Source organism: Dermacentor andersoni, chromosome 3 (assembly GCF_023375885.2).
Source record: "Dermacentor andersoni chromosome 3, qqDerAnde1_hic_scaffold, whole genome shotgun sequence".
NCBI classification, from domain to species: Eukaryota; Metazoa; Arthropoda; class Arachnida; order Ixodida; family Ixodidae; genus Dermacentor; species Dermacentor andersoni.
The window spans coordinates 31,673,105-31,700,818 of NC_092816.1; the positions used below are offsets into that span (position 1 = coordinate 31,673,105).

Here is a 27,714-nt window from a genome sequence, read left to right on the forward strand (position 1 = left end):
CAACGAAAACATGCCACCTTGCCTTCTGCATTCACTTCATCTGTAGTTTAAAAGAAAAATCCTGCCTGTAGTAAAGCATGCACACTCAGTCACTCAAGTTTGCCATACCATCTCAACTTTTATAACTGTCGACCACCTTGATATCTAAAAATCAAAATTTTCCTTAAAGTGTCATTGTAACCAGTCTTTGCAACTGTAAATTTTTCTTACTGCATAGAGGTGTTGATACTAGATGGTTGTATTTTATGTGATGCTTGTTTACATGTCTTGGATGGTACTCGGCTTTCTTTTGTGTTCTATTTTACCTGCAATGCTGTGGCATTGTTCTTTCTGTGCTGTCAATGCATGTACAGAGTGATGACCTCTGCCAAGCTGTCCTCAAAGCTTTTGATCTTGCCTTCTCCTCCTTCCAAAGGAAGTGAATTCTTTAGCTGTAAATGACTAGTTTGTTGACCACTAACACCACATATCCACTTTCTCAGTTTTCTCATTGCAACCATCTGGCATTTGTCATACATTTCCTACGATTCTCACCATGTGCTGTCTCAGAGAACAATATGCAGTACAGAAACCCAATCTTGCAGCACATTGGATGACGATAATTCAACAAAGAAGTAATTCCACTTGATAGGAACTCATTTTCTGGGGCTGCAGAAAAGCAGCAGTTCGTCTTGTTCATTAAGCAGAAGGAAAAAGAAGCTCATTTACTTCATATAAAATTCTTTATCTCTGGATGATTGCTGTGAGGTGTCATGAATGCGGTATGTATGTGGTAAACTTTATGAAGCATACATTCCTGTTGTCACAGCTTTGTGCAGGTGACTTGTCTCAAGTGGTCAGCGCAGATCCATTAGACATCCATAGGACATGCCTGCCTTATTTTCTATTTTAGTTTTTTGTGCTAGGTTGCAGTTGCCTTGGCTGATGAAAGCCTCTGAGCATTCTGCAAGATTCTTTTCTTGCAATGGAATCGAAGGAAAGCAATGGAAAGCTTACCGGTCAGAGTGTCTAATCATTAAGTGCTAATGCGAAAAACGCCGTAGAACATTCTTTATCAGAATTTTTCAATGCGCGGTGAGTATTTAGTCATTCACTGAAAGCATGCTGAAAACAGTGATTGGTGAGCGCGATAGCGATTATACTTAGGCATTAGTGGAAGGCAGATGACAAGTGTGGCCGTAGCTGTCAGAAAGGATGGCTTTGTTGATCAAGCTGATGTTCCTGCGATTCATGTTTTCCAAATCGTTAAGGTATGTCTGCGATAATAGCTATGTGTTTTCATGGTTTCCCATCCAACTGCTTTGGTATTTAACCACTCAAATCAAAACCATCCGGATTAAAAACAAACTGGTTTTAAAACAAACAATACACATGATACAGAGCTCAGCATGTTGTTGTAGCCATGCATGCGCTTTTGATTTCCGAAGCATAGAATGAAGCGGCAGTGTCTGATAATATACCAACTGCAATTATTATGCTGTACTTAATAACAGTCGACTTACATACAGTAACCTCATAAAGTACACCTGAAGTACTAAGATTTCACTTCCAGGCCTCGCCACTTAATGATATTTGAGACTTCCATTGCCAGTCTAAATTTATAATTCCTCCTTAAATCACAAACAGTTTGCTGGATTCTATCACTATAAATCATGGTCATTTTGTTTCCATCAATGTCTCACAACACATTCTGGCCAGTTGTCAATCCCTTCAAGTACCTTATCATGTGTTTGAAGGTGCAACATCTTTCAAAGATGTTGGAATTTTATGACCATTGTAGTGAAAGCAATCACCTTTCCTTTCAGCTGTTGTAGAAAAAACAGCACCTAATGTAAGCAAATACCAGCAGCACTTGTGCAATGATCAAGTGTAGGTTTCTGTTAAGCTTCAGTTTTTTTAATCAAAGCTATTGTTACGGCACGAAAGACTGTGTTAAAAAAAAGTTCAGGTTGTCACATCAGGAGCCCAACTTCAGTGAATGAAATATTGTGTATCAGTTCGAAACTTGTCCATGCAATCTTGTAATTCTTTTGTTCTAACAACCATTCTTTTGTTAAAATTGGAAACAAGGTAGTGAAAAGTAAATATAAGTATAGATATAAGAAGAGGTGCACTTTTCTTTAACTGCCAAACTTGTGTTTTTTTTTTACTTCTCTATGGCCTCTGGCACAATGTACATTACATTTAGACTGGTCTAATTCATTTAGTTTTGTTCTTGAGGGTACAATTATTCATCCTTTCATTGTGTGCTGTTATGAGCAGCATAGAAACCAACGTGACAAAAAGCATGACCTTGAACTACCTAGTTCTTTTTTTTTTTAGCAACTGCAGGTTTAACCAAGGAGCATGTGTGGGAAAAGATGTTACCTGTAAATGAAGTGCCTGTTTGTTGCTTTCTAAAACTTGTTACTGTTGTTGCTAGACGATAATAGTCTATGCTTGTTTCAAATGCAGACATGGCCTAAAACAAGAATGTATAATTGTCCTCATGAGTAACTGAAGAATGATGATAGTGCATGGCTTTTTGTGAAACAAGGACCAGATGTTGGCAAAAGATGCCAGAAACATAGCACTCCTTGTGAACCTCTATGAACTTTCCTCTATGAATCCTTCTGTAAACTTCTGTATTGCTTGAAGAACGCGGAAAGTGCTATAAAATAATTTCAGAATGGATAGATTGAAATCAGAGGCTAAATTATCTGAATGTCACAAATATTTCAGAGCTTGGTGTACCTGAAGTCTCTGGCCATTGCCAGTGATATTGATGTGGGCATGGCTGTGAATCACATGTCAGTGGACTCCTTCAATGTGATGCTGCTGTTCTCCATGGGCCACTATATCTGGGCCGTGCCTGTCAAGGTGAGATGACTTAGCACAAGCTCTTAGGGAAGCGCAAGTCATGTGGTCTCTCAATTGAGTCTGGCAGGTTGACATTTTTTTTTCCATCTGTTTCTGCCCCTGTGTTGCAGCTGATCATTCTTCTGGTGCTACTGTACAAGCAGTTGGGCTACAGCGCTCTTGTAGGTGCGGCTACCATCTACGTCCTTGCACCACTGCAGTATTGGATCTGCACCAAGCTGTCCGAGCTGCAGAAGGAGTCCTTGGTACTGTGAGCTTCTGTCTTGGTCGTGCCTGCTTATTAAGATTTTTTGATTTCCTTTCAATCTCATGTAGGGGTTATGTTTGGTTGTGCACAAGCCGCGCATTCTACAAGCTGTCCCCTAAACTGAACTCCTCTAATATAAATGTCTAATCTCAACAGTGCTTGCGTTTTATGTCTACCACATATCATTCATATGTTTCTTCAGGTGTGGCCCCTGTGTTATCCGTTAGATCAAGACACTTTTCAACTTAAACAGAGCTGTTTATCTGATCTTGGTACTCTTGGCAAGCTTGGCTTGGCTTGTCTTATCTTAGCAACCAAGGAGAGATGAAATTAGGTGTTTCATGCTTAAAGCCATTCCACGTACATTAAGCGGAGAATATAGAAGAAGCAAGCAAAAGGGGCCAAGCATGCCTCTCACTCTTTCGAGCTATATTGAGGAAATTAAAATTAAATTCTGGGTTTTCTTGTGCCAAAACCACAATCTGATTACTAAGTACATCTTAGTTGGGGGGGGGGGGGGGGTACCAGCTTAATTTTGATCAACTTTGGTTCATCAGTGTGCACCCAAAGCATGGTACACAGTATTTTAAGAAAATTATGGCTAATGCATTTGTCACATACCAGCATTTATTTTTATTTTTAGGCAACCATAGGCCATTGAAAAATGAGCATATAAGAGCAGCGTTATGTATAAAGTAAGCAGTGTTTCTAGAAACTCAAGCCAGTTGCGCAGTACAAGAGCTTGCTGGGAACAGTCATAGGCAGGAAAAGCCTGTGTATACAAGGCTGTTTGAGGAACTGGCTTATCTTCAACACTTTGACATAGATCCGGGTTAAGTGCTTGAGTTGTGAACATTGCTTCTTCTGTCTTCATGTGCCCCGATAGCTCAAGTGGTTACAAAAAAAAAGAGTGCTAACGGAAGCAATGATAACTGTGACCCACTCTTCATTGAATGTTGCCTTTAGCGTGTCTTGTACGCGTTTCACTTCTGCTTTCTTCTTGCCTTTATCACTGCTTTAACACTTTGTTTTTTTCATAGCATGCATGCAGCTTAGTAAAGATAAAATATAGTGACTGTTGGTAATGAATTTTCTATTTAGGTCATAAACTTTTTAATAAAGATGAATGAAAATTGGAAGTTTTCAGGAAGCGTAACTATCAAGTTTACAACTCTAACTCCTCAATGAAAAATGATATCACAATTCTGTAAATTACATCGAATATTACATCTAAATCGGACAAAGTTTATGTGTTATACATGGCTCTCACGTTGACGACTAATATGTGAGTATGACTTTCCAAAAACTTTTAATCAATGTAACAAATTAACGTAACATATAAGTTTATATATCAAACTTGTCCGCCTTGGATGCTCTATTGGAATTAGTTGACAAAACTGCGGTATCTATTCTTGATGCAAAACTACTAATTTGTAAACTTCTTGCTTCTATTTTTCCGCTTTGGATGCTCTATCGGATTCAGTTGACAGAACCGCGATACCTGATCTTGATGCAGAACTTCTAATTTGTGAACTTCCTGCTTCTATTTTTTTCAAATTTGCCAATTTTTGAAGTTAAAAAAGAAACTTCAGGCCATAAATGAAAATTCCGCTCTCGACAGTTACTAGAATTCAACATTTTCTCTCAAATGCAACGAATTTCATTAAACTGATCCCAGTGGTCATCCCAAAAAAGTGTTTCTGCGTTTTACGTGTACGTATTAGAATGGGCGACATCAGAGCTGGGCCCGAACTAAAGCTTCCTCTTAATGCCACCTGCTTTGCAGAGCAGGTGGCCCACACTAATAAAGTTAGAAAACTTTACTAGCAATAGATATGGTAGGAAGAAAACGGTGCTAATTGCAGCCAAGTTTAGTGTGACATTTGAACTCTGAAGGATTAAAAAGTGGGCAAATTGTAACCTATCCATTCTTGTGCAGTGCACATACAAATGAAACACGAGAAAGTATTCCTCATGCTTGTCCTGTATTTTTTCTTGTATTTTGTTCCGGCACTCATCTTGTATTCTTTGTCATTTTTCATTCTAGCGCTTGACTTGTATTATTTCTTGTACTTTGTTTGTATGTGCTCTGCCCAAGAATGGATTTGAACTCGCATATATGCATGGCTAGTATGTACATGAACATATACACTATGAACACTATGATATGACATAATACTGCATTGTAAAATGTTTTCAACAGCTAAAGCACACATTTAAACAATCCTTACGTGTCTACTAGATGGCATGAATCTGCAAAAGGGGCAACACATTCAAGTAAATTTTCTTGCTGAAAAAGCTTTCAAAAGCTTACGTGCTCACCGTTATTTTCTTAAAATGTAGAGCCTTTTCTTCATTCCTTTTTGATTGATTTCATTTGATCTGGCTTTTGTGGTTTAACATCCCCAAACAGTTCTAGCTAGAGCTATGAGAGGTGCTGTAGCGGAGGGCTCAGGATTAATTTTGGCTACCTGGTGTTTTTTTAACAGGCACCTTAACTTTAGGCACTGTGGCACTGGCACAGTGCCTAAATTGGCACTGTGTTCTTGCATTTTTTTTTTCTGCACCTTGTTTAATTCGATCGGCTCACTTGGTCCCGTCAGGGTCCAAATAATGGAATTCAACTATATAGTTAAAGCTCGTAACTAAGTTGCATACAGCACAAAAATACCTTCGTTATATACAATATTCGTTATATAAGCATAGTACATTCGTTACTCACTGATATCGGTGGGAAACGTTTTAGTTGATTCGCTATATTCGATAATTCGTTGTATATGTGATCCTTATATTAAGGTTCAAATGCAGTAATAAAATTCCCGCAGAACCCATCTCAAGATGAATGTTGGTGTTAATGTGATTAGCATTGAAGCAATCTAGTGACACATTGTAATACTACCACCACAGAGTGACATCATGTATAAGGTGTGTATGACAGTCGGGTTCCTCTCTCACATTTCTTGCTGGACGTGCTGCACCACCTAACTGCATCGCCATGAAGTCTGCCCGTGGCACACGTGTATATATATCCAGACAAGGTGGCGCATACCAAGTGAAACAAGTTTGCATCAAAGAGGTTCATGGAAGAGTAATACACATCCAGTGACCCAAGCTGGCATCAAGGAAGTTCATTGCAGAGTGGCATGTACGCAGTCTCACATACCCAGTGACTGAAGTTGGTCAATGGTTGGCTTCGAACCGAGTTCCCTCAGCACAGTAGCCCAACGCTCTACTAATTTGACCACAAATTAACCAGTGACCCAAGTTGCCGGGAAACAGTCCATCATCCAGACAGGTAGACAGGCAGATAGACAGAGACACCAGAAAGTGTGTGATGTATCCTAAGAATGCTAATAGCATTCATAATTTTGCTCGAGAATGTATTGGCTAATTTGGTTCAACTATGCCCTCACATGTGTCTGTAGCTTTCTTTACACTTTTCCTACTGCAATACCATTGCAAAGCCTGACATGCTCCTTTTTTATTAACTACACTTGCGAAGCATTGAGGTGAGGATGTTCAATAAAAAAAAAGACTAACATGACAAACTATATTATTCTGATTGCAGAAAGAGACATAGCATCCCAATATGGTAAAAAATAGTTGTGAAGGCTCGTGATGTAGCCATTTGCATCATAGTGAAAGAGATGCATTTACTTGGCAATAACTGAAAGGTGTTAGGAAACACTCACAGCTCAAGCAGCAATAAGGTTTGTTGGAGCTGCCTATAGTTGATCACAGCTGAATTCATTAGCTCCCGAATCAGTGCCTATATTATTTTGTTTTGCTCTATCAGCCTTTGGTTTATTTGCTGTACATGATCTATATCGGTATCCTTGCAGCTTCATTTTAGGCGAAGAGTGAGTGGTTAAGAAAGTCTCTTAAGTATACTATATTGTACTTGCATAGACGAATAATTTTGTATTGTAATTTTACAGAAATTAAATTAAAATGAGCAAAAATTGTCAGTTTATGCTTGAAGCTGCCATATTATATGTGCACTTTTATTTTATGACGCTTGCATTGCACAACACAACAGGGTTTCAATTAAAATTGGTCTCTTTATCAGCCATCTGTGAAGCTTTTACTGGTATGCTGCTGTTGCCTGTAACTCATTTTCTGTTTCTTCACTCAAAACATATGTCAACCCTCTGACAGCCACTAATGCCCTTCTTTCTTTTCTTTTTCTTTTTTTCTTTCAGTCGATCTCAGACAAGCGCATAAAGCACACAAGTGAATTGCTTCAAGGAATCAAACTGCTGAAGCTCCATGGCTGGGAGAAAGTGTACGCCAACATGGTCAAGCAGATACGGAAAGAAGAACTCGCTGTTCTGAAGAAGGATGCAATATTTGTTGCGCTTAATAGTGTGTAAACATATTGAACCTCACAGATCTATAGATACAAGCATTTGTTTCCTTCATATTGCTGCACAGGGTGACTGAAAGTGACATGTTTTTAAAGTTTTGTTTCTTCTGGCACTGTCTAACAAATCTAATTACCATAGTTTACAGGCAATAAGTTGCACCTTTGTATAAGCCTGACATCCTGCTTTTCACGAGTTTCGAAGAAAGAATTGGCGTATGAGTTGCATCGGTGTACAAGACACATCTGTTTTAACTCAGGCAGCGTGAGGAAACACAATTATACATGCTTGTACTCTCATTGCAAAATGCCGTACTTACCCATTTCAAGGCACTAAATTCCTGTTACCCGCCGTGGTTGCTCAGTGGCTGTGCTGTTGGGCTGCTGAGCACGAGGTCGCGGGATCGAATCCCGGCCACGGCGGCCGCATTTCAATGGGGGCGAAATGCGAAAACACCCGTGTGCTTAGATTTAGGTGCACTACGGCGTGCCTCATAATCAGAAAGTAGTTTTGGCACGTAAAACCCCATAATTTAATTTTTAAATTCCTGTTAAAGATATTTTACAAGCCACAATTTCCAGCAGAAAACCAACATTCACCGCAGTACACTCGAAGCCATTGAAGGCCTCATCCTCTGAAACAGTAAAAAAAAATTCATCCTGTTCAGCCAGTGCTGGGTCACCGTCGTTGGCCTCTGAACATTGTGGGCACGTTGCTGACTTGCCGCTGCGGTGTAGTGTGTTCAGGGAAAGAACGCTCATATTGGTTGCACCAGCATGCATGGTTTTATGCATAAAATTTGAACCATTGTATAAAAAGCATCAAGAAAAATTTGGCGGGGGGGGGGAATGCGACTTATACTCCACAAAATCAAGTGCACGAAAATCATATCAAAATCTCCTAAAACTGTTCCTACATCATATTATTTGGCGGATCTCACCATAATCCTACTTCATTCAGGTAGTACGTAGCTCCTCTATTGAACCATATTAATTACTGCTGCAATGTCTATTTCATCTTGTCATTTTCTCTTCTTTCTTTCTTTTCTTTTTCAGCTTTCATCACACAGGGTTCTGCGATCTTGCTGACCCTTGTGGTAAGTAAACTGTGTATTAAATCAAAAAGTGATTTGCATACCTTAGCACACGTTTCTTCACATTTACAAACATCAAAATCTTGCCATTCCTCGAACTGGGGCACCCAATTTTCTTAGTTGACCTCTCAAAAAATATTGAGCAGCATTTTATGACACCAGAAGATTCATTTTCATGATCAAGCTGTCTTTTAATGAAACAGGCAGCGAATGATAAATTGAGGCAAGATGGAAGATGATTTCACTTCAGAATGATGAAAGAGATGAAGACATGAGAAGCATTATGGTCCACTCTTAAAAGGGACACCTAATTTATTACATTGGCACCGGCTGCAGCTCATTTGACAAAAGGACCTGCAGACTAATTTTTTAGGATAGATGTACAGCTAGTGCATCATATTGTTACGGTGCGTTTGGACAGGACTGTGTTCACAAGAGGGAGACGAAGAGGAAGTGATAGACTGTATCCTGGAGCTGTGACCTTTGTACGAGCCTGCGCGATTTAGCTTTTCCCCATGTAACTTTTCCCCATGTAAATAGTTGTAAATACATTTGAGCATCGGCCTTCCTTTTTGTAACAATATCACCCATCACTTTAAAGGCTCACTAAGAAGAATCACTGAATTAGTTTAGATTGATAAAGTATTATTGAAGAACTCTAGTTCTGTTGATTTTGCGGTAGTAGGTTGGTTATTAAAAAAGAAAATGGTGGTCAAAGATTTATTTTCAGTGCTGGTCCTGTTTGCATGTGTCTCTATTTTGTCCTTGTCTAGTTTGCGATGAAACATTTTCTTTCTCATTCTTGAATTTCACGCCAGAACTCCAGGGCCGGCACATCAGTGTAATGTCACAAATGACACAGTGATTTTTCACATTTTGGTCATTGTGGTTCACTAAAGCTTTTCACCCTTCCGAAGTTCAGTCTTTGGCTCTTTTAGGATACACCGCAATTCATTTTAACCAATTAAAGTTTGACTTGGTCGGAGCAGACGGCATCAAAATCCATGACGTCATAGCTAGTTGGTGCGGGAATTTCAAGGCAGCGGCGCCACCCAGCTCACATTTTTGCATATTTTCTGGCCTAACAAGCAGCGTCTCATGGTAATAGTGGCTGTGTTAGTATTTGTGAAAAAGTAATTTATTAACGCAGGTCAAATCGCTTTTTCTCGTTAGTGCCCCTTTAAAATTTGAACAATTCTAGAAACTTATGTTAAATGCTAAATCGGCTTACCCTTCAAGAGCAGACCTTGTTGCACAGTATTATCTGCCCTTAACGGCAATGACTAACCAGTGTTTAAGCCAACTTGTGCTCTTAAAGGCAATGACTAACTAGTGTTTAAACCAACTTGAATGTTTCAAATTCATAGAAAAAGATTACTTGATGTGGCATGTTAGATACATCTACATTTGTACAACATTATGGCCAATACCTTCATGTTAAAGCAGCTGTAGTCATTCTCAACATACCTATTTGGTGCTGACTTTAACAGTGAAACATGCTGTCCACACAAATGACAAGCAAGCACATTGCAGTATACATAAGACAAACTTGATCTTGAACAGCGAATGTTGTATGCCAGTGTCAGCTTTCGTACAAGCCTTGCATGTCCATTGTTCCTGCCAGAGCTCAAGATAGAAGTGACAAAACCTGAGCAAAAGAATGCTTTCTAAAGTTAATTTTGCAAAGATGCTGTATTTCAAGCTTGTAAGGCTTATTTTCATTCACTTTTCAGACATTTTCTCTCTACTCCGTAATCGAAGGCAGACCACTCACACCCTCGCAAGTATTCTCTGGTCTCGCACTGTTCAATCAGCTCACCGTTCCACTCTACATCATTCCCGTTGTCATCCCCATTGTCATCAATGCAATTGTGAGTAATTTTCATTCCTACTTGTGTTTCATTTAGTTGGGTGCTTGTTGAGAACTTAGCTCAGTTTTAATGCTCAATTTGAATGAGAGTTCTTTGGAAGATTGAAGGAGAAAGAAAGAAAGGTTTTCTAGCAGTATTTGTGCCAAAGACGAGTCCTATTTGTTGTTGTTACATGTATATTCAGCCACAAAGATTTACGGATCATGGTATTTGTCAAAAAAGCTAAATTTTCTCGAAGCCTGGGCAGATGGTGTTAAATTCAAAGTTTCGGTATGCAACCCACACAGTGACACATAAAATTAGAAGTGTCATGTCTGAACGGAGCCTAAATTTACAGTTGTTGTGGAGCCTCTCTCCTGTAAACTTTTGTGGCTGACTGTACAACTGCTGACAAGGTAAGTTTGTGATAGGATAAGATTAATCTCAATGGAAACCTTTTACCAATGGGACTTGTATCTGCATATATGTTGTGTTTGGCGGAATTTTGCAGACTAGGCAATTATTTGGCGTGGCATTGAAGTGTGACATGAAGTTAGAGGCAAGGGCTTCTGAATACATAAAGCTAAAGAAACGCAAATATCATTTCAGGTCAGCACAAAGAGATTGTCGGATTTCCTTAGCCAGCCTGAAGTTGGCACAGAGGCTCCATGGAGAAAAAAAGATGACATGCCTAAAGCTATTGTCGAGTTTCACCCTGAAAGTGGTAGTGTCCTGGTAAGATCACATTTGTTTGTGTCCTTTTAGCTTAAGCCTTGTACCATTCCTTCACATTATTTTCTTGTCTTTCCTTGGCATGTGCCTGAGTTACTACACACCATCATTTTGGCTCTGCTGTATAGCTGTATAAGATAAAGAGCCAAGCTCTATCAAAGCAACAATGAGCATGTGGCCAGTGGCACTTTTTGCAGCATTTCTGAAAAAAACCAAAGCTAACCTAACTGCTAGCACTATTACGAAAGATTGAGACCACTGAAAAAGCCATATACCGTATTTTCCGCTGTATAAGTTGTTTCTTTTCTGAATTTTTCGTTGGTGTGTCTTATAGAATGATGCGTCTTATACAGGTCCCTCCCCCTTCCTACCCCCCCCCCCCCCCCCCCCCACTGGAAAAAGCTGCCATTAAGACCATATTGGATGCGATGGCCAGGCAAAGCACACTGGGTTGGCATAGTCTGGCAGCTACGGGTTGTGTGCGCATTATGGAGGTACGGAGTTCTTCTCATGATCGAGTTGCCAAGCACTGTGCGAGAAGGACGGAACAGCAACAGAAGTGGCAGTGGCAGGCCGACCGCAAGTCGACCGACTCCAAAGTCATCGCATCTACAGATCGCTTTCAAGATGCAGTGCACGACACTGCACAAACTGCGCAGTTGCTGCCAGAGTACAATGCACCCCCTCCATTCTGCGCTGCCTGCCCGCTTTCCTCTCTTGTGTGTCATTTGCTCACTGTCGCACACTTTCACTTGCACCTACAGCATACGGTGCGCGGGGACCATGTTATCGCCCTTGGACTTTGTACAGAACATTGCGGCAACCACGACGGCAGAAATGTGCCTGGAGTGTACATATCATTGCTATTGCAGTTCTATAGCGCTGGCACCAATATGCTTGCACATGACCCGTGTTGAGAAAGTAAAACGTCAGTGCTTTTCTTTTTTAAATCACTTACTGAATGAACAGGCGTGTCTTATACATTGGTGCGACTTATATATGATTTTTTTGGAAAAGCTGCTATTTTGAGGGTGTGAGACTTATACATAGGTGCGACTTATACAAGGATGCAGCTTATGGACCAGAAAATACGGTACCCACCCTTGATCTACATTGATATCAAGAAGCACACAAGTTGTGGTTTCCGTGTACACTGCCAAATGACTTCCCCAGGCTCTCGGAAGGCATCTGATAAACTATGCGCGTGTGCTTCACACAATGAACATGGCCTGAAGACAGGCATCTGGTTTTCGTAACTTGCACTTGGTGACTTTCCACTAGCACTGATGGTATCAAGAAGGCACAGACAGTACTGCTGGCCACACACTCATATGTTGTTATTAAGAGACCAGAGCTCTTAATTTATGCGTGCCCGTTAAGCACTTTTGTTGACCTAGAAAGTGGAGGGTTCTCCTTCCACTTTAAAAGCACTCTTTTTTTTCCTCCAGGCACATCATCTAGGGTTTCATACAAATACTGCAGCAAGATTTTTTTGGCAGAAGACTATGCTGTATATATTTTTAATTTAGTAAGCATTTCTTTTTGTGCCGTGGAGATAATGTGAAGAGCCACTACTAAATTGAAATTTTCAGCAGCAGGTGCATTTAGAAGTCACTGCTACAAATGCCTGCCATGCACTTTATGATGCTTCTTTTGTCTAATTTTGGGATGAATTGCATCAAGCCGTATCGTATCGAATGGCGCTAGTCACCAATAAAACTTGCATTCATCTTAATGTCATGCTTTTCAGCTCAACATAAGAGACAATGAACTACTAGACAAGTTCCTAGCATCTACAGGCGACGACTCCGACGTCTTCCTGTCAGATGCCTACTCTCCTATCGACAGCCCTGCTGTGATAAACATGAATCATGCCTATTTCACCTACGACACCAACACCAAAATTCCCATCCTTCAGGATATCAATGTCACAGTACCCACCGGTAAGCAGGCACCTTACATAAGGCCACACTCATCTTCTGCCTTGTTTGTTTACAGTAATATAATTGCAAACTGCTTCTATCCACCTGAAGTGCATTTGCCATTGCTTGCCTCTCTCCAGGAAAGCTCACAATAATAGTAGGACCAGTTGGAAGTGGGAAGACAACTCTTCTAGCTGGCATGTTGGGTGAACTGACACCATACAAGGGGACTGTCCACTGGGCAAAGTACGTTTCTTTCCCGTCTGGGTAACCATGTGTGAAACGGAAAACTTATTCAACTGCTTGTCATTTTCAGGAAAGGGAAAATTTTCATCCACTAAGAGTAACGCAAAGCTGCAAAGGAAACTCATGCAGGCTTAGCAGAAAGAAAGCTTGGCAGTTTAAGACCCAATTATAGCACGAAAATTCAACTGTGAAGCTTCTTTACTGAGGAAACCTGTATTGTCATCTTCATAAACTGGCTGTAATACAGCAAAATTTAAGTGTGAATAGAAGGTTGACCAAGTTTGTAAACAATTTTCCTTACAACTCAATGAAAAACAAACAAAGGTGGTTCTTTTTTGCTCGAAAACAGGCAAGCGTTTTAGAAGAAATGCAATCTTGATTCTTCGTACTGTCCTTCTCTGCTTATTTCATTAACATAGTGCCTCCCCCACCTTCTTTCTTCTTTTTCTTTTTTCTCCCTAATTGGCCACGTCAGGTATATTTGCACTTTTGCCATGCATTTTGTGACACCCATGGCATCAATTAAAATTCGGGCTGCAGCAGAAGCTCAGCTAAGCCATATTGTAATTGTGACAAATGGCATGTTCGAAGGCTTTAGCACTTATTTGGGCCATTTGTGCAGTCCTTCAGAGGTTGCATTCTAGCTACCCAATGAGAATAATGGGTTCAATTCCATTTTTTTTTTCAGCTTATGTGCAAAAAAACAAAATTTTCTGTTGCTTGCTCAGAGTACTACGTAATATTCTATGATTCCTCTCTCTCCTAGTGTTAAATAGTGTGAAATTTTCTCTCCGTTAAATTAGTCAAGCAAACCTGCTGAAATGTGGGTACCACAGTGTGTATAACAGGCCCTGCTGCTGTCGTTCATCCAACTGGATTTGGGTTTAATTTCATATTGCACTCATTACAGTTTGAGTTGCAGTGCAAGCATCTCTTGAATACATTCAAAATATGCTGTGTTTATTCTTTATTTTTCAGCACCACTTGCATTGCCTACGTGCCGCAGAAACCATGGCTATTGAATGCCACTTTCAAGGAGAACATCCTCTTTGGACAGCAGTATGATGGCCGGAGGTGCGTCACCAGTTGTTGAAACACAAGGCGTAATGTTGCCGTCAGGCTTAAATCAAAACACGCCTTCAAGCACCTTTTCATGTATGTTCTTAACAAAAGTGGCTCATTTCTTGAATACAGTTCTATCAAGTACACACTTAGTGTCTTCTGAATATCATCGATGCCTCTTGTTATAGCCTGGCATATCCTGTTAAATTCTCTGCAATCATGATGTCCTTGTTTGGGTTAAGTCTGATGGCGGCTGTACAGGTTTGTGCACTCTTAGGGCAAACACTTAATTTGTATCCAAGCAGCAGTAGCATCTTAAATTTGCTGTGAACTGCCGTAAGCAAATATTTCATTAAATTTACCTGTATCAGAGGTAGTATTCACAACTTAATTTTTTCCATCTTGTTTTACTTTTTTTAACATTAAATAAAAAGTAGGTGCATAATGTTAAGTGTATATTGAATTGAATACCAATAAGGCATTCCTCCTATTAGGGAACAGCTTTGTATATGTGGTTGAAGCTGGTATTGTAGACGAACTGTGATGTTGCCACTCTGCCTGTAACTCTGTGTACGCTAAATATTCCTGTGGATCTCGGCCTTGCTGGAAATCTGCACTTGTAGCGTGGTCAGAGCCATGGCAAATGCATAAGGTGCTGGTCTCAATGGTGAGAAGATGAGTGCCGCAACAAGTCACAACTTTGAATGTAGGCTCGCTTCATCAGTTCCCAAAAAGCCATTCTTCTACTTCATCAATGCCTGCTATTTTCACACTACAGCGAAAAATATTTTGGGAAAAGACGTGATTTGCTAGGTCACTTGTGGACCGCTGGCACGTGCAAAGTGTTGCTCACTTTTGCAATATTTGGTGATATTCTATGCCCGCTTTAACAGGCATAGAATTTCCTACAAAAATTACTGTAAGTAACTGTGGCTCTAGTGCCTACAGAAACTGCAAGTGTTGCGGTTCGGCGAGCATTGGAAGTTATGGGTAGTAGTGCATTGATTTGACTAAACATTGTCTTTCTGGCTTCAAATGGCTTGGCGACTTAGCGATTGATAATTTTGAACAAAATAGCACATTATAAATGCAGCAATTTGCAATGATCATGCATGTACGCAGAGACGCATTGTTATGCTGTGTTTAGAAAACTATGATTGCTAGGAAACCTGGAAATATAGAGCGTAAGAAAAAATGTCATAAATACATCTGAAGCCACGTAAATGAAGATTAGACAAACCCCGTGGTAGCTAAACAATTGCAGTGCCGGAGTAACTTGTTTTTATGGGAAGCTATGTAACAGGAATACGAAAATAACTTCTAACTATCACATGACATATTTGCAGTGCTAAAGACAAAATATCAAACTGAAAAACATATACAGGAGTGGTTGCTTGCTGGGCTAGTTGCTTTGTTGCAACTTATGTAACAGTGGGAAACATCACGAAGGGACGACGATAGAGACTGAATGAAAGGAGCGCAGCACTCTTTTCACTCAGTGTCTGTCATCGTCCCTTCCTCATGTTTCACGCTGTTACATAAGTTGCAATGTACAAGAAGGGCACTGAAATATGTCACACATGTGCGGATGTCAAACAACCGCCCAACCAACTAGCAACCAACTAGCCCAGCTTTCTGCCTGCCTTAAACTATTTGCAGATATCACCAGGTGATTCAAGCGTGTGCACTCCAGCCAGACATCGACCTGTTGCCAGCACGTGACATGACAGAGATCGGCGAGCGAGGCTTCAACCTAAGCGGGGGGCAACGTCAGAGAATCGCTCTTGCTCGAGCATTCTACTCGCCAGCCAAAGCAGTTATCTTGGTAAGGCTTTCGTTGGCAAAGTGGAGGCCATTGGGCCATACCTAACTCCTACTGTAATAGTAGCACATAAATGTGCTAAAATTAAATTGTGGGTTTAACAACCCGAAACTGCACGATAGGTTATGATGGGGGCCATAGTGGAAAGCTCCAAAATAATTTTGACCTCTTGGGTTTCTTTGAGATGCACCCAAAGCACAATATGCAAGCATTTTTGCATTCAGCCATCGTTGGAATGCGAGTGCCGCAGCCGGGATTCAAACTCACGACCCCGTGCTAAGCCGCACAGTGAAATAGCCACTGATTGACTGCGACAGGTAACACATAAATATGGGCTGTGGCTACTTTTAAATTGTCTATCAGCTTAGCTTAGGGCACCGTATTGAAGCAAAGCATTTTTTTTGCCCGTTGAGCATTGGTGAACTAAGCGTAACTTGTTTTTCTTTGACTAGGATGACCCACTCTCAGCACTGGATACTCATGTTGGCATGCATGTGTTTGAGCAAGGCATCAGAAGTCTTCTGCTAAGGAGACATCGGACTGTTGTCCTTGTGACTCACAAGCAGGACCTGCTATTTCATGCATCCAAGGTAATAATAATATTAGCATATTGTTGCATGTTTAAAAAAATTAAATTAACAAAGGTAACTGACATCACAGGTTCATTTTTGCCATTTATGCTTTACAAAAAGGCACGCTTCAAACATTTATGAACGCTCAAGATAAACACTTTCGTTCACTTGTGTTTGCATTTATTTTTATTTGAAGTTTGTTGTACTTCCAGTTCATTGTGCCTGTATGACATGTGTGGTAAGCGCAGTAAAAACAAGTCTATGCTATTATTTAGATTTTCTCTATTTAGTATCTGTGCGAGTATGCACAATAAGATTTGTTGGAGTATTGAGTCTGCTGGCCATGCTCCTTAAGTGTATGAATGTAGTTGGTTGCGCCTTTATCTACTCTTTCCATTGTGAAGCGGGCCCACCATCGGAGTAAAGAATTATTTTTTATTCTTCTGAAATATATTTGCAGTTTTCTAGTAAATAGTATTACAAAACAGTTGGTGAGGTTAGCGAATAAATTCTGTGGTAGCCAGCAAGGTGGCAAAAGCTTTATGAAAAGGAAAACTTGTCATCTACCCTGCTGTAGCAAAAAGCTACAGAGGAAACCTATACGGGTTTCTCAGAAAGAAAGTTTTTAATTTGAAGAAAAATGCATGCCGCTTCAGGGAACTGCTGTTTTTGCTTTCATAGATAATAAGATAACTGCTGTTTTCAGGGTATGCGCTACCTAAAGTTACAACACCGAAGGAGGTTGTGAGGTTGGGCTCCTGGTAACAAGTGATTACGCGAGAAAGTAGAAAAGACAGGTGTTGGAACGGTTCTGACTGAGATAGAAAAACCAACTCTCATTTATGAGCTAGATGTATATTTTTGCACCTGAACAAATCTTTTTTCACTGAAGAAATGAACTAGTTGCTGTACAAATGAGGGATACACATACAAACAATACTTTACCATTTTTGTGATACATTATGAAACTGTTCTTGTAAACATCAGAAAAAAATAAATTGCTGATATAAATGGCAGATTTATGCAGGATTGCACATGGTTTGGTAATTCTGTAATGAAGAAAAATAAAGTTCCAGGGTAACTTGGCTGATATTGGGGAAGAACTCCCGAGTAGATTCTATTTAAAGTGAGCTGTGCTAAGATAATTTCCCTGATAAGCTGAGCATTTCGAGGACCTTTGTATAGTTCCACATTGCTTCAGTGCAGTTCTTTTAGTATCGCTTCAAGTTAAAGAGGAAGTGCCCTCTCTTGTCCCTTCTTCCCTGTGCATGTGCTTCCTTGCACCATTAGGCACAATGAATTCATACCGACTTGCTCAAGTTTCAGTGCTTTAAAGAAAAAGGTGTGGCTTGTAAGGACTTTCTTTTTTCTTTTGTAAGGGGCTGCAATTTTGGTCTTAAATTTAAATTCTGCCTAGTGACTCATGTGGAAAAAAGAATAATAAGGAAGGCTAGATGGTGCTGCATTAAATGTGTAGGAGTGAAACAGGCCCCTTGTCAAAGATCTTTTTCAGTGGCGTAGCACACCAGTCACTTACCCCCCACCACCCTTGAAACTTCTTTGTTAGCATGCAGCCTGCCCAGCCCCCCTCCCGCTTCCTTCACCGTTCCTGTCTCCGGTCAAGTGCGTATCCCCCCTTTCCAGAGAATAATTTCTGGCTGCACTTCTGGTCCTGTTTGCAGGTGATCATCTTGGAAGGAGGCAAGATCAGATGCCAAGGCAACTTGGCTGAGATTGAGAAGCTGGAGCCAGACCTGGCGACTGTGCTGAGCCATTCCACTAAGCGGGAAGCCCCGCCCAGCCGGGACAATACAACCAAAGAGCGCCACAAGCTGATGCGCATGATCACCAAGCAGTCCCTCTACCTTGCCAACTCTGCTTCTACACAGGCAGGCCTACACAGAATTTTCACATTCACGCTGTCGTCTGCTGTCGCAGACATGCTTTTAGAGGAAGCTTCAATTTGTGGCCTACTCTGATTTCTCTATTTAAGTATGTTAAAGATGCTGAAATGCTCTCATTAGACAGTTGCTCAGTTGAATTAAGTGAAGTTATTTACATTAATACAGGACTTACCATATTTTCTTAATGTATCGTGTACACGAAAAGTTTTTTTTCTTCTTATTTTCTGCTCGCCCTTTCAACTGCAGTGAGCTGAACCACAAGGCATAATCACAATCACTATTGCAGTCATGAAATTTGCTTGTTGGAATATTGTTTTTCGTGGAATGAACAAGGAAAAACAAGGTATGGTGTATGTTTTTACTGCAATGATGCCATAATGTGCAACATTTCATTTTCACATTCTTCTTATAATAGATGTGACAAAAAGAAGATAACAGCTCATTCTAATCACATAAAGAGAAGTAAAGCCTTTTCAAAGGAACATTTATTTCTATATGACTGCCATTCCATTGTGGCATGCTCTGAATAATGTCAACACTTCAACAGCACACCAATGTACCATATTTAGTCGCATAATGATCACACTTTTTTTTTAATTTTCACAAATTTAGCAGTGCAATCATTACGCGGGGTAAATTTTCAATAACAAAATTTTTTTCATCCCTTGTTTGCTGCGGGATGACAACAAGTCGACAAACAGGTGGCTGCCACTTTACGGGATATCAAAACAAAAATGGCGGCTGATGGAGCAAGCCAAACGCACAGAGCCAGATTTTTATTTCTTCTCGCAAGTACATTACGTGCATTGGAACAGTTTCTTCCGTATCACTAATGAATAATATTGTTAATATTGGCAGGTTTGCGGCAATAGTGTAGCCATGTCCACTTTGAGGGGACATGAACAGAGATGAGCGCACTCAGCTGCCAGTGAGACAGAAACACATGGTGGGCATGCTGCGAAAACTGCAGCATTAGTCTTCACTACAATCCTAATACAGCACGTTTCTGCTAAGGGTAGGAGAATATCTTAGCTATGTTACAAGTACCGGCATAGGAATAGGTTACACTTCTAACGTATCGATATAAACCTGGCTACTGTCGTTGCTGCTCACAATTTGCGTGCTCATGAGTGCAGACAAAAGGAATCAAAAGGTGCCCTTTTTGGGGGGGTAGTTGTTGTTGACCACAACCATTATAAAGCCTACAAATAATAAAGCCAAGGCAAGTTTGGTTGTGGATATTTTTTTCTTGGAAGTGCAGAAAGTGATGAAAGGAATGATATGGGGTCATGGGGTATCTTCTTAAGAATCTGTTTGGTACACATAGACCGCTTGGTAAGTCTTGAAGAGTTGTTCACATAGCATTCGACAAATGGTAAGCATGATCATCATCAGCTAGACTTGACACATGACATATTGCTGCAGCAAGCTCAGAGTGCGATCATTACGCGGGAAAGAAAAAAAAACTAATTTTTGAGGACAAAATCCAGGGGTGCGATCATTATGCAAGTAAATACGGTAATACAGCAGAGAAGGGAGCTCAAGGCAAGCTCTTTACAGGTGTGTCTTGACAAGGCTGCACAGGTATCCCCAATATGAAGCCCTGTTTTGAACCATCGATAGTTAGTCCTGGTAAAAATACGGTAGTCGACTGATGTGGAAGCACTCAATTGAGAAAGTAGGATACCCAGTTCATGAAGCTTACACACTTGCGTGAAGCAGTTAATGTCCTGCACAAGTTCGTGAATGTGCATGCAAATGTCACACGCTCTCACATTGCACTGCTTTACATGTAATAATGCCGCAATATTGTTATCGATACTCTGATATTATTAAATGCACAAAGAACACAATAAGCTGCACAATAATATTGAGAATGTGATGCAATTCACAATTCAATGTTGTCAGGATTTAAATGCTGAGACAGTTGATTCTGTTTCACTTTTCTTTTTCTTTTTTCATTTGGCTTGTTTGAAACTTTGGGTAGTGTTGCTTATGCTCAACACTTCTTATCACTTCGGCTGTTTCTCATCAGGACCTGCGATCACAGCCACGCCCTGTGACACTGAGTCGTCAACTGTCCCATGACCCGTCAAGCCCACTTCCCCTGCATGACTTGAGCAATGATGACACCAGTGCGGCACCACGTAGTGCCTGCACTCCAAGGCCTGCCTCGGTCGGCTTCCGTTTTAAGGCCAGCGTCTCCACGGACAGCATGCACTCGGCCTCCACTGGGGGCTCCAACACTCCTTCACTCATTCGAGGGCCGTGGATGCGGGCCCCTCTGTCTCGCTTGAATTCGCGGGTTTCAAACACGGCAGAAACTTTTATTGAGGAAGAGGAGGAGTATGAAGAGAGTGAAGAAAAGAAGAAACAGGAGTTGCTTGCTAACGGCACAGACCAATTAGGGGATGATGGTGAGTATAAGGGCACGTCTTGCTGGCCTATCTCTAAGCAACTTTGGTTTCTGGCTTATTCTAGAACAATATGGTTTCTAATAAAGTAGTAGAACAATATAATATTTCTAATCTGTCAGCGGCTACTTGAACAGCTCCCCCTGGTAGGTATGTGCCTTGAAGGCTGCAGAAATTCAACATGCATGATGCATAGAGCCTACTTGTATGTACAGTCTATGCTCGTTACAACAGACTTTCAGATATAACAGGCCATATTTAAACGTTAGTTTGATCTACGTATTTTATGAGTGCAATGAAGTTCGGTTTTAACAGACCGCACTACAGCGCACTATTGGCTACAGCGGACGAAATTAGCGGCAATTTTTTTCAAAATTGGGCGTATAAAACGTACTTTTGCTGTGTTGACTCGGGCTGACAACTGACTTGCGAGGGTCAGCCAACGATCGTGACTCAGTATCGCGCGCACACAGGAGGAGGGTGGGGCAGAAATGCGCCGTCTATCGCGCGCGAGGCACGGAAGTCAGGCATGCAGGTGGAGCGGTGGAGGGGGGTGTCGAGAGGGGGGTTCTGCTCTGGCCGCTGCTGCTTATGGCGTGGCCACTGTATCTTGAAAGAGATCTGGGATGTGGACAAACAGCTCGCCCTCATGGGCACCGTATCTTGAAAGTGATCTGCAATGTGGACAAAGTGCACTCAGTGCCGGTAGCTTTGTATGCACTGCACTTTCGACGTTTAGTTTGCGTTGAAGTGAGAGACAGCATGAAGGTCAATCCACTCGCTGCAGCTGCCGCGCTTATCGCTTAATTTGCTATCACAATCAATGCTTTGTCTTTCGGCAGAACTGTGACTTTTATTTGTTTGTTTTTTTACTTTGGACGTTTGTCACTCACTCTTTGCAATGAAATTGTTGGACATTGCAACGAAAGTTCCGGAAGTGAGGCGTTTCGGATATTATAGACTTCAGATAAAGCAGACGTTTTTTGACGGATTATCAGGGTCCGTTGTAATGAGAGTCAACTGTATGTAGTGCAACCGGCACGGAGACACATTCAATACAACCAGTGTCACAGCAGCAGGTTTTTTCTACTATTCAGCCTAAAAGATGTCTCTCTGCATTGTTTCCATTGCCAATGGATCAGTTTTTGTCTTTCCTAGTGCTTTCCCTTAATTTAGAACAGCTGGCACTTTAGAGGATTGGCATCAGAAAAACAGTCAATGCTTAAAGACCTTAAAGTTTTGAAGCATGTGGTTCATCGTATTCATGCAAGTCTGTGGTTCTTATCTCATTTGGGCTAGAAGTATGCTATATTATGTAAATTATGTGTACCACCTAATCAGCCTGAGAGGGACACTATAATGAAGAATTAAGACAATTCTAACTGATACTCTTGTTTTGTGATATAGCAGATGATTTCAAGAACAGAGCTCTCGCAAAATAAAAGAAATGAAACTTTGTTCTTAATTTTCATCGGTATATAATCAACTTTTTCCTGTGAAGTTAATGAATATAGAATTTTGAATGCATAATTTGCCAGCCTAACCTTATCAAGGGTTGCTCTTTAGTGTTTCTCTCACTGCTGTTATCTGTCTATTTTTTTCCCATTCAGGAATAACGGGCCCTCTTCTTGGGGGGCCCGACTCACTCACTGTCGGCGATGAGGCCCAGTGGAAGGTGATCGAAGAGGAAGAGAGGGAACAGGGCAAAATACCCTGCTCAGTGTACCTTGACTACATGCGGTCGTGCCGGCTTCTGCTGGTGGCATTGGTGTGCGTTCTGTTTGCGGCAAACCAAGGGGCCAAACTCGGCTCCGACTTCTGGCTCACTGGCTGGTCGGAAGCGTCCAGGGATATCAATGCCACTCTCCCAGCAAGCCAGGTTGGTCAACAGACCAGGTCATTCACAAAGATGTGTGCAGCTTCATTGCAGATTTGCAGAGTCCATCCGTTTCATTGCAGAATCCAGAACACAAGGTTCTGGATTCAATTGCCAGCCATGGCAGCCACATCCTGATAGAGTGTGGAGAGTAAAAATGCTTGTATACTTAATTTTGTTTCCCCATGGTGTCAATATTAATCAGTAGCCCTCCACCACACCGCCCCTCACAGCCCAGTGTGTGGTCTGGGATATAATACCCCATCGGTTGTTACCTTTAATGAGACCAACAATGTCCCTCCGGAAAATTACTCACCCAAATTTCGGCTATTCGTTCTTTCTTCAAACAGGACTCGTCTATGTTTTAAATGGTGAAGTCTGTTGAACCTATGACAACAATGAAATTTAGTACCACATCACAGTTTTTCAAAATTCCTACCTCAGAAATTTTACATGTCCTGTGATTCATGGAATATTGAGTTCACTAATTTTCTAGAGGAGAAGGGCTCACAGGAATGAAAGGCTTAGCATTGGACGTTGAGACAAGGTCTTGCAGTCTCTGTTTGTTTCCTACACGCAGTCTACATGTGTCGAACTGGGTGGGCTCATGCAGGAACAGTGGTAAAAAGTGGTCAACACGTAATTTCGAACATGAGTACATCTTATGCCAAATGTTGCTAAGGCATGCAGAAACTTAGCTCAGTTTAATAAACATTGATCTCGTGCGTGGTTATTTAGACTACAAAGGGTCATGCATGTCAAAGTAAACTTGCGTGCCTTTTAGCACTTTTAGAGGATAGCAAATATTCATGCATATGTGTTTATATCCCAGCTCTCTGTCTGCATTTTAAACTGCACCTGCGTCCTCACACAGTTTGGAATTATGTTTACACTGTGGTCCACTATTAAAGGAAACTCTAAATTAGTATTTAGAGACTGGTTGCAGCTCATTTTTGACACTAAGTCCTCGGCAATAACTTTTTATCAATAATAGGTCTACTAATGCATTACATTAAGCACTTTTTTACTAGGTTAGTGATACGTTCAAGTTAGTTTGGTTTAATACTGATAAACTGTTTTTCTTTAAGAAGGAGCTTTAGCTCTGGAGCTCCTTTCTGAATACATGTGAACATAGAAATCGCTTTTCTCTGCAACTGCTGCACTGATTTTGATAAGGTTTGTTGTATTTCAAAGAAGAAGTTGAAATGTAGAAAGCAGGCCTTTTAATTAGATTGACATTTTTTTTTAAATATTCTTCGAACTGCACTATTTCAAAATGCTCAAGTATAATGTTTACAATCCTGTAACTCAAGGAATTAAAAACAATATCACTCCATTAGTTGTCTCATAAAGGCATTTCTGCATTTTGCATGTTTTCAAATAGGTGGCATCAAAGTTAGTCCCAAGCTAAAGCTTCCTCTTAAGAGTGGACTGTCTTGTCCATATGTGCCCCCACCCCTCCCCCTTTTATTTTCTTTGTCATGTCACCTTCCTTTCTTCTCTATACGTGTGCACTGGCCACCGTTCATCCTTGCAATGTCAGCCTCTCCCATCTACCGCTGTCACTCAACTTTGCAAAATGCAGGACGAGCTGGCCTGGGGCTACGTGATGGGATACTTGGGCCTGTCCATGTTCTGCATCGTCCTTTCCCTCGTGACAAACATGTCTGCCCAGCTCGTGTCCCTACGGTCGGTCAAGGTGTTCCACAACAACATGATTGACAACATCGTCCAGTGTCCCATGAGGTAGTACTCTGTCTTGTATCCTGCAAAAGTTCTCCTGGCTGCGTTTGTGTGCTCTCTGGGGACACATACGGAAATTTACACATGGTAAATTTCATCTACAGCAGCTCTTGCAGCAAAAAGCCTTTTCTGAAGGGGTTGCTGCATTTTCTTAAGACAGTGACCAAGTCTTCAGGCAAAACATGCATAATCTGTAGCTGAGCTGCCTCGTCTATTATCAGCACTGGAGCTGTCTTCAGTTAGATGCATGGAAGACCCCTAGGAAATTGTTATTTTTCTGACGGGAGGCACCAGAAATTCCGAAGTGCAATATTTGTATATTTTATTTGAATATTCATTTTCAAATAGCACAAGTGATACAGCGCAACCCACTTACGTGATATTCGTGGAACCTGAAAATTCAGTAACTTTAGTTGTCATTGCATATTTACTATCCTCAACATTTCTGCTCAAGAATATTCATGCAGGTGAACTTAAACTGAACGAAGATGTATCTGATTCTGAAAACTTTGATAAATCTTTAACTCGCATATTTTTTTACACAGTGCATAAATATTCCCAGGCTTGCTTACTGTGCCAAATCTTAGTGTAAAGATTCCTTATTGTCAAATATATCATTTGTGTTGTTTGTGGTTTGCTTGAGCAGATAACATGAAAGAATAAATCCTGTTTTGAGAAAGGCTTTCTGTCAGTGTATATGTGGCTTTTAAGTCTACATATTTGCCTGAAGATATGATATAAAAGAAACATAAACCTAAAATTAAAGTGTGCAATTGCCTGAGCAGAAATTTGTCAACAATGCAATCATGGCCGCAATTTTGCAGCGATTCCTTTTCCCAATGCTAATGTCTTTCGGCGCGTTTTGCGTTTGTGAGTGGTCAGGCGATGTTCTGCCCTGGGCTGAGCATCAAACGTAGCCACAAAAATAAAGCATGGTCAACTAAATGTACATTTACTTAGTTGTATCTGATAATTTGTTTTATTCGTGGTCATTATATCTGGGTTCGTATTCTCATGCCCCTAGTCAGATTTGTTGTTGAAAAGTGTTTCATTGAGCTGATTATTAGTGCATAATTGCAAAATTAAATCAACAATTTTTTTTAATTATGTGCCTATTTGATGTGTAACACTTTTATGTTCTTTTTCTTCGTGCAGATTTTTCGATTCCAATCCAATCGGAAGAATCATAAACAGATTCTCAAGTGATATGGGTGTTATTGATAAGGTATGACATACCAAACTGATAGTAAAAACTGTCATTTTACTGTTTGTTTTTATGAGGTGCTTTATTTCGTGAATTTAGCGAATTTGTGTGTGTGTGTTTTTTTAATGTTTGCTGATTTGTGTCAATATGTGCTCACTCTTTAGCTGAATTAGGAATGACTTTGTAATCAGTACCTAATTAGCTCGTTTAAATTGTTACTGTGTGTAAATATGATGGAGTAGATCGACATTGAATCACCCGGTGTATGTTAATCACATCACAAGTGCTCTTACTGATTAATAAAATAAGCTCATTTCAGATACAATGGACATTCTTAACATACCTGAAAGAATGCTTGAGGTCGGTTAGTATCTAGGAAGTTCAGTTTAACAGAAATACATTAATTCTAAAGAAACTGTGCAGCTGTTCAGCTTACCATACTTTGAATACTTGTTTGAGCTCGTACAAATTAGTCTTCCTACCTTTTTTTATGCTGTTTTGTGTATGCATTTTACAGAAACTGCCCGTGACATTACCTGTTCTGTTGAGGTTCCTGATGCTCTGCCTGTCAGCCATCTTAGTAGATGTCTGTGTCACCCCATACTTCTTGATAGTTGTGTTGTTCGTCGTGGCAGCCTACTATAACATTCAGTTTTTCTTCCGGCACTCTTCAAGGTAAGCCCTTTTATGCTTATTTCTAACTTTGCTTAAACCCTTATGGTTTAGTTACACAAAAGAGACAGGATGAAGTTTAACAACACTGGGCATCATAGCATTTAGTTGGGGCATCCTCAGAGGTGTATCTTTGAAGAATGGTTAGCAACCTATATTTTAAACCGTCTTTAGTCATGTAAATTTTACAGTTCGGTTGCATCCAAGACTAATGGTGACTACGTCAATAGAGGGATCACTTCGTTGCGCTTCACAAAAGCACATAACTGTTTAATTCAGAGCATTCCATATCTCATTCAACTCATCTTTGTAAGCACTTTTTTCTGACTAACACAGTTTGCATTCTTCACCACCAAAAGTAACTCCTGTGGGTAATGCTTGTTCTGGTGACCTTGCATCACACTAGGAAGAGTTCTGGGATCAGGATTAAAGGATCTTTGCTTCAATTCCCAGAATAAACCAGATTTGCACGCACAATAAAATTTTAGTTTTGCAATACTAGCAATGAACAGTGTATGATGAGATTCTGCCAAAGAGCACTTCAGGCTTTACAAACAAGTTCAATAGTATAAGTTCACATTTTGTTAGGCTTAGAAAGGAGAGTGTACAGATTGTATCCCCCACCCTATATTTTCTTTCTTTGCAATTCAACCTACCACTCTCATCGCCCACTGTCGTCAATGTCTTCTCGTCAAGTTTGTTCCAAACCAGATGCCATTGACCACAATAAACTTGTTGCAAGCAGCTACATATGGGGGACATCTTGGCTTGTAGTGCTGGCTTGTTGCCCAAGAAAGACAAAAAGCTGAAAGATTGCCTTCTTAGTGTGGGGCTCCAAACCATGGTGCCATTCCTACAAAAAAAGAATGTGGAGGCTATGGACAACTGTGAGCGAGGATAATCGCTGTGCACAAGAGTGAGGAAAGAGTGGTGAGGAGATTAAGTGCTTGTGCACGAGCACAGGGTCTGATTTTAATGCTTCAAAGGCTCCTTACTTGTGCAAGCACTCACTTATCAACTGAATAGGGTCTGAAACATACAAAATAATTTCCAGAGAAATGAATTAAGCTTGACCTGTGTTATGTTACAGTATACCAAGGCAATAGTTCTACTTTTCTATTGTTTATAGCTG

General features: G+C 40.6%; 1 protein-coding gene across 2 annotated transcripts in view; it reads left to right on the forward strand.

Moving 5' to 3' along the window:
* The window catches only part of LOC126520840 (ATP-binding cassette sub-family C member 9-like), a 47,649-nt gene that overhangs the window by 8,522 nt on the left and 11,413 nt on the right, over positions 1-27,714 (forward strand). For both annotated transcript variants that reach the window (XM_050169627.3, XM_050169626.3), the window contains exons 6-22: positions 2,722-2,859; positions 2,970-3,104; positions 7,309-7,471; positions 8,526-8,566; positions 10,297-10,434; positions 11,023-11,148; positions 12,896-13,088; positions 13,208-13,313; positions 14,292-14,387; positions 16,035-16,200; positions 16,650-16,787; positions 18,452-18,658; positions 20,709-21,090; positions 22,698-22,966; positions 24,549-24,709; positions 25,862-25,931; positions 26,428-26,585. In XM_050169627.3, coding sequence (XP_050025584.2) covers positions 2,722-2,859; positions 2,970-3,104; positions 7,309-7,471; positions 8,526-8,566; positions 10,297-10,434; positions 11,023-11,148; positions 12,896-13,088; positions 13,208-13,313; positions 14,292-14,387; positions 16,035-16,200; positions 16,650-16,787; positions 18,452-18,658; positions 20,709-21,090; positions 22,698-22,966; positions 24,549-24,709; positions 25,862-25,931; positions 26,428-26,585 — 2,687 coding nt within the window. The remainder of the gene's footprint in view (positions 1-2,721; positions 2,860-2,969; positions 3,105-7,308; positions 7,472-8,525; positions 8,567-10,296; positions 10,435-11,022; positions 11,149-12,895; positions 13,089-13,207; positions 13,314-14,291; positions 14,388-16,034; positions 16,201-16,649; positions 16,788-18,451; positions 18,659-20,708; positions 21,091-22,697; positions 22,967-24,548; positions 24,710-25,861; positions 25,932-26,427; positions 26,586-27,714) is intronic.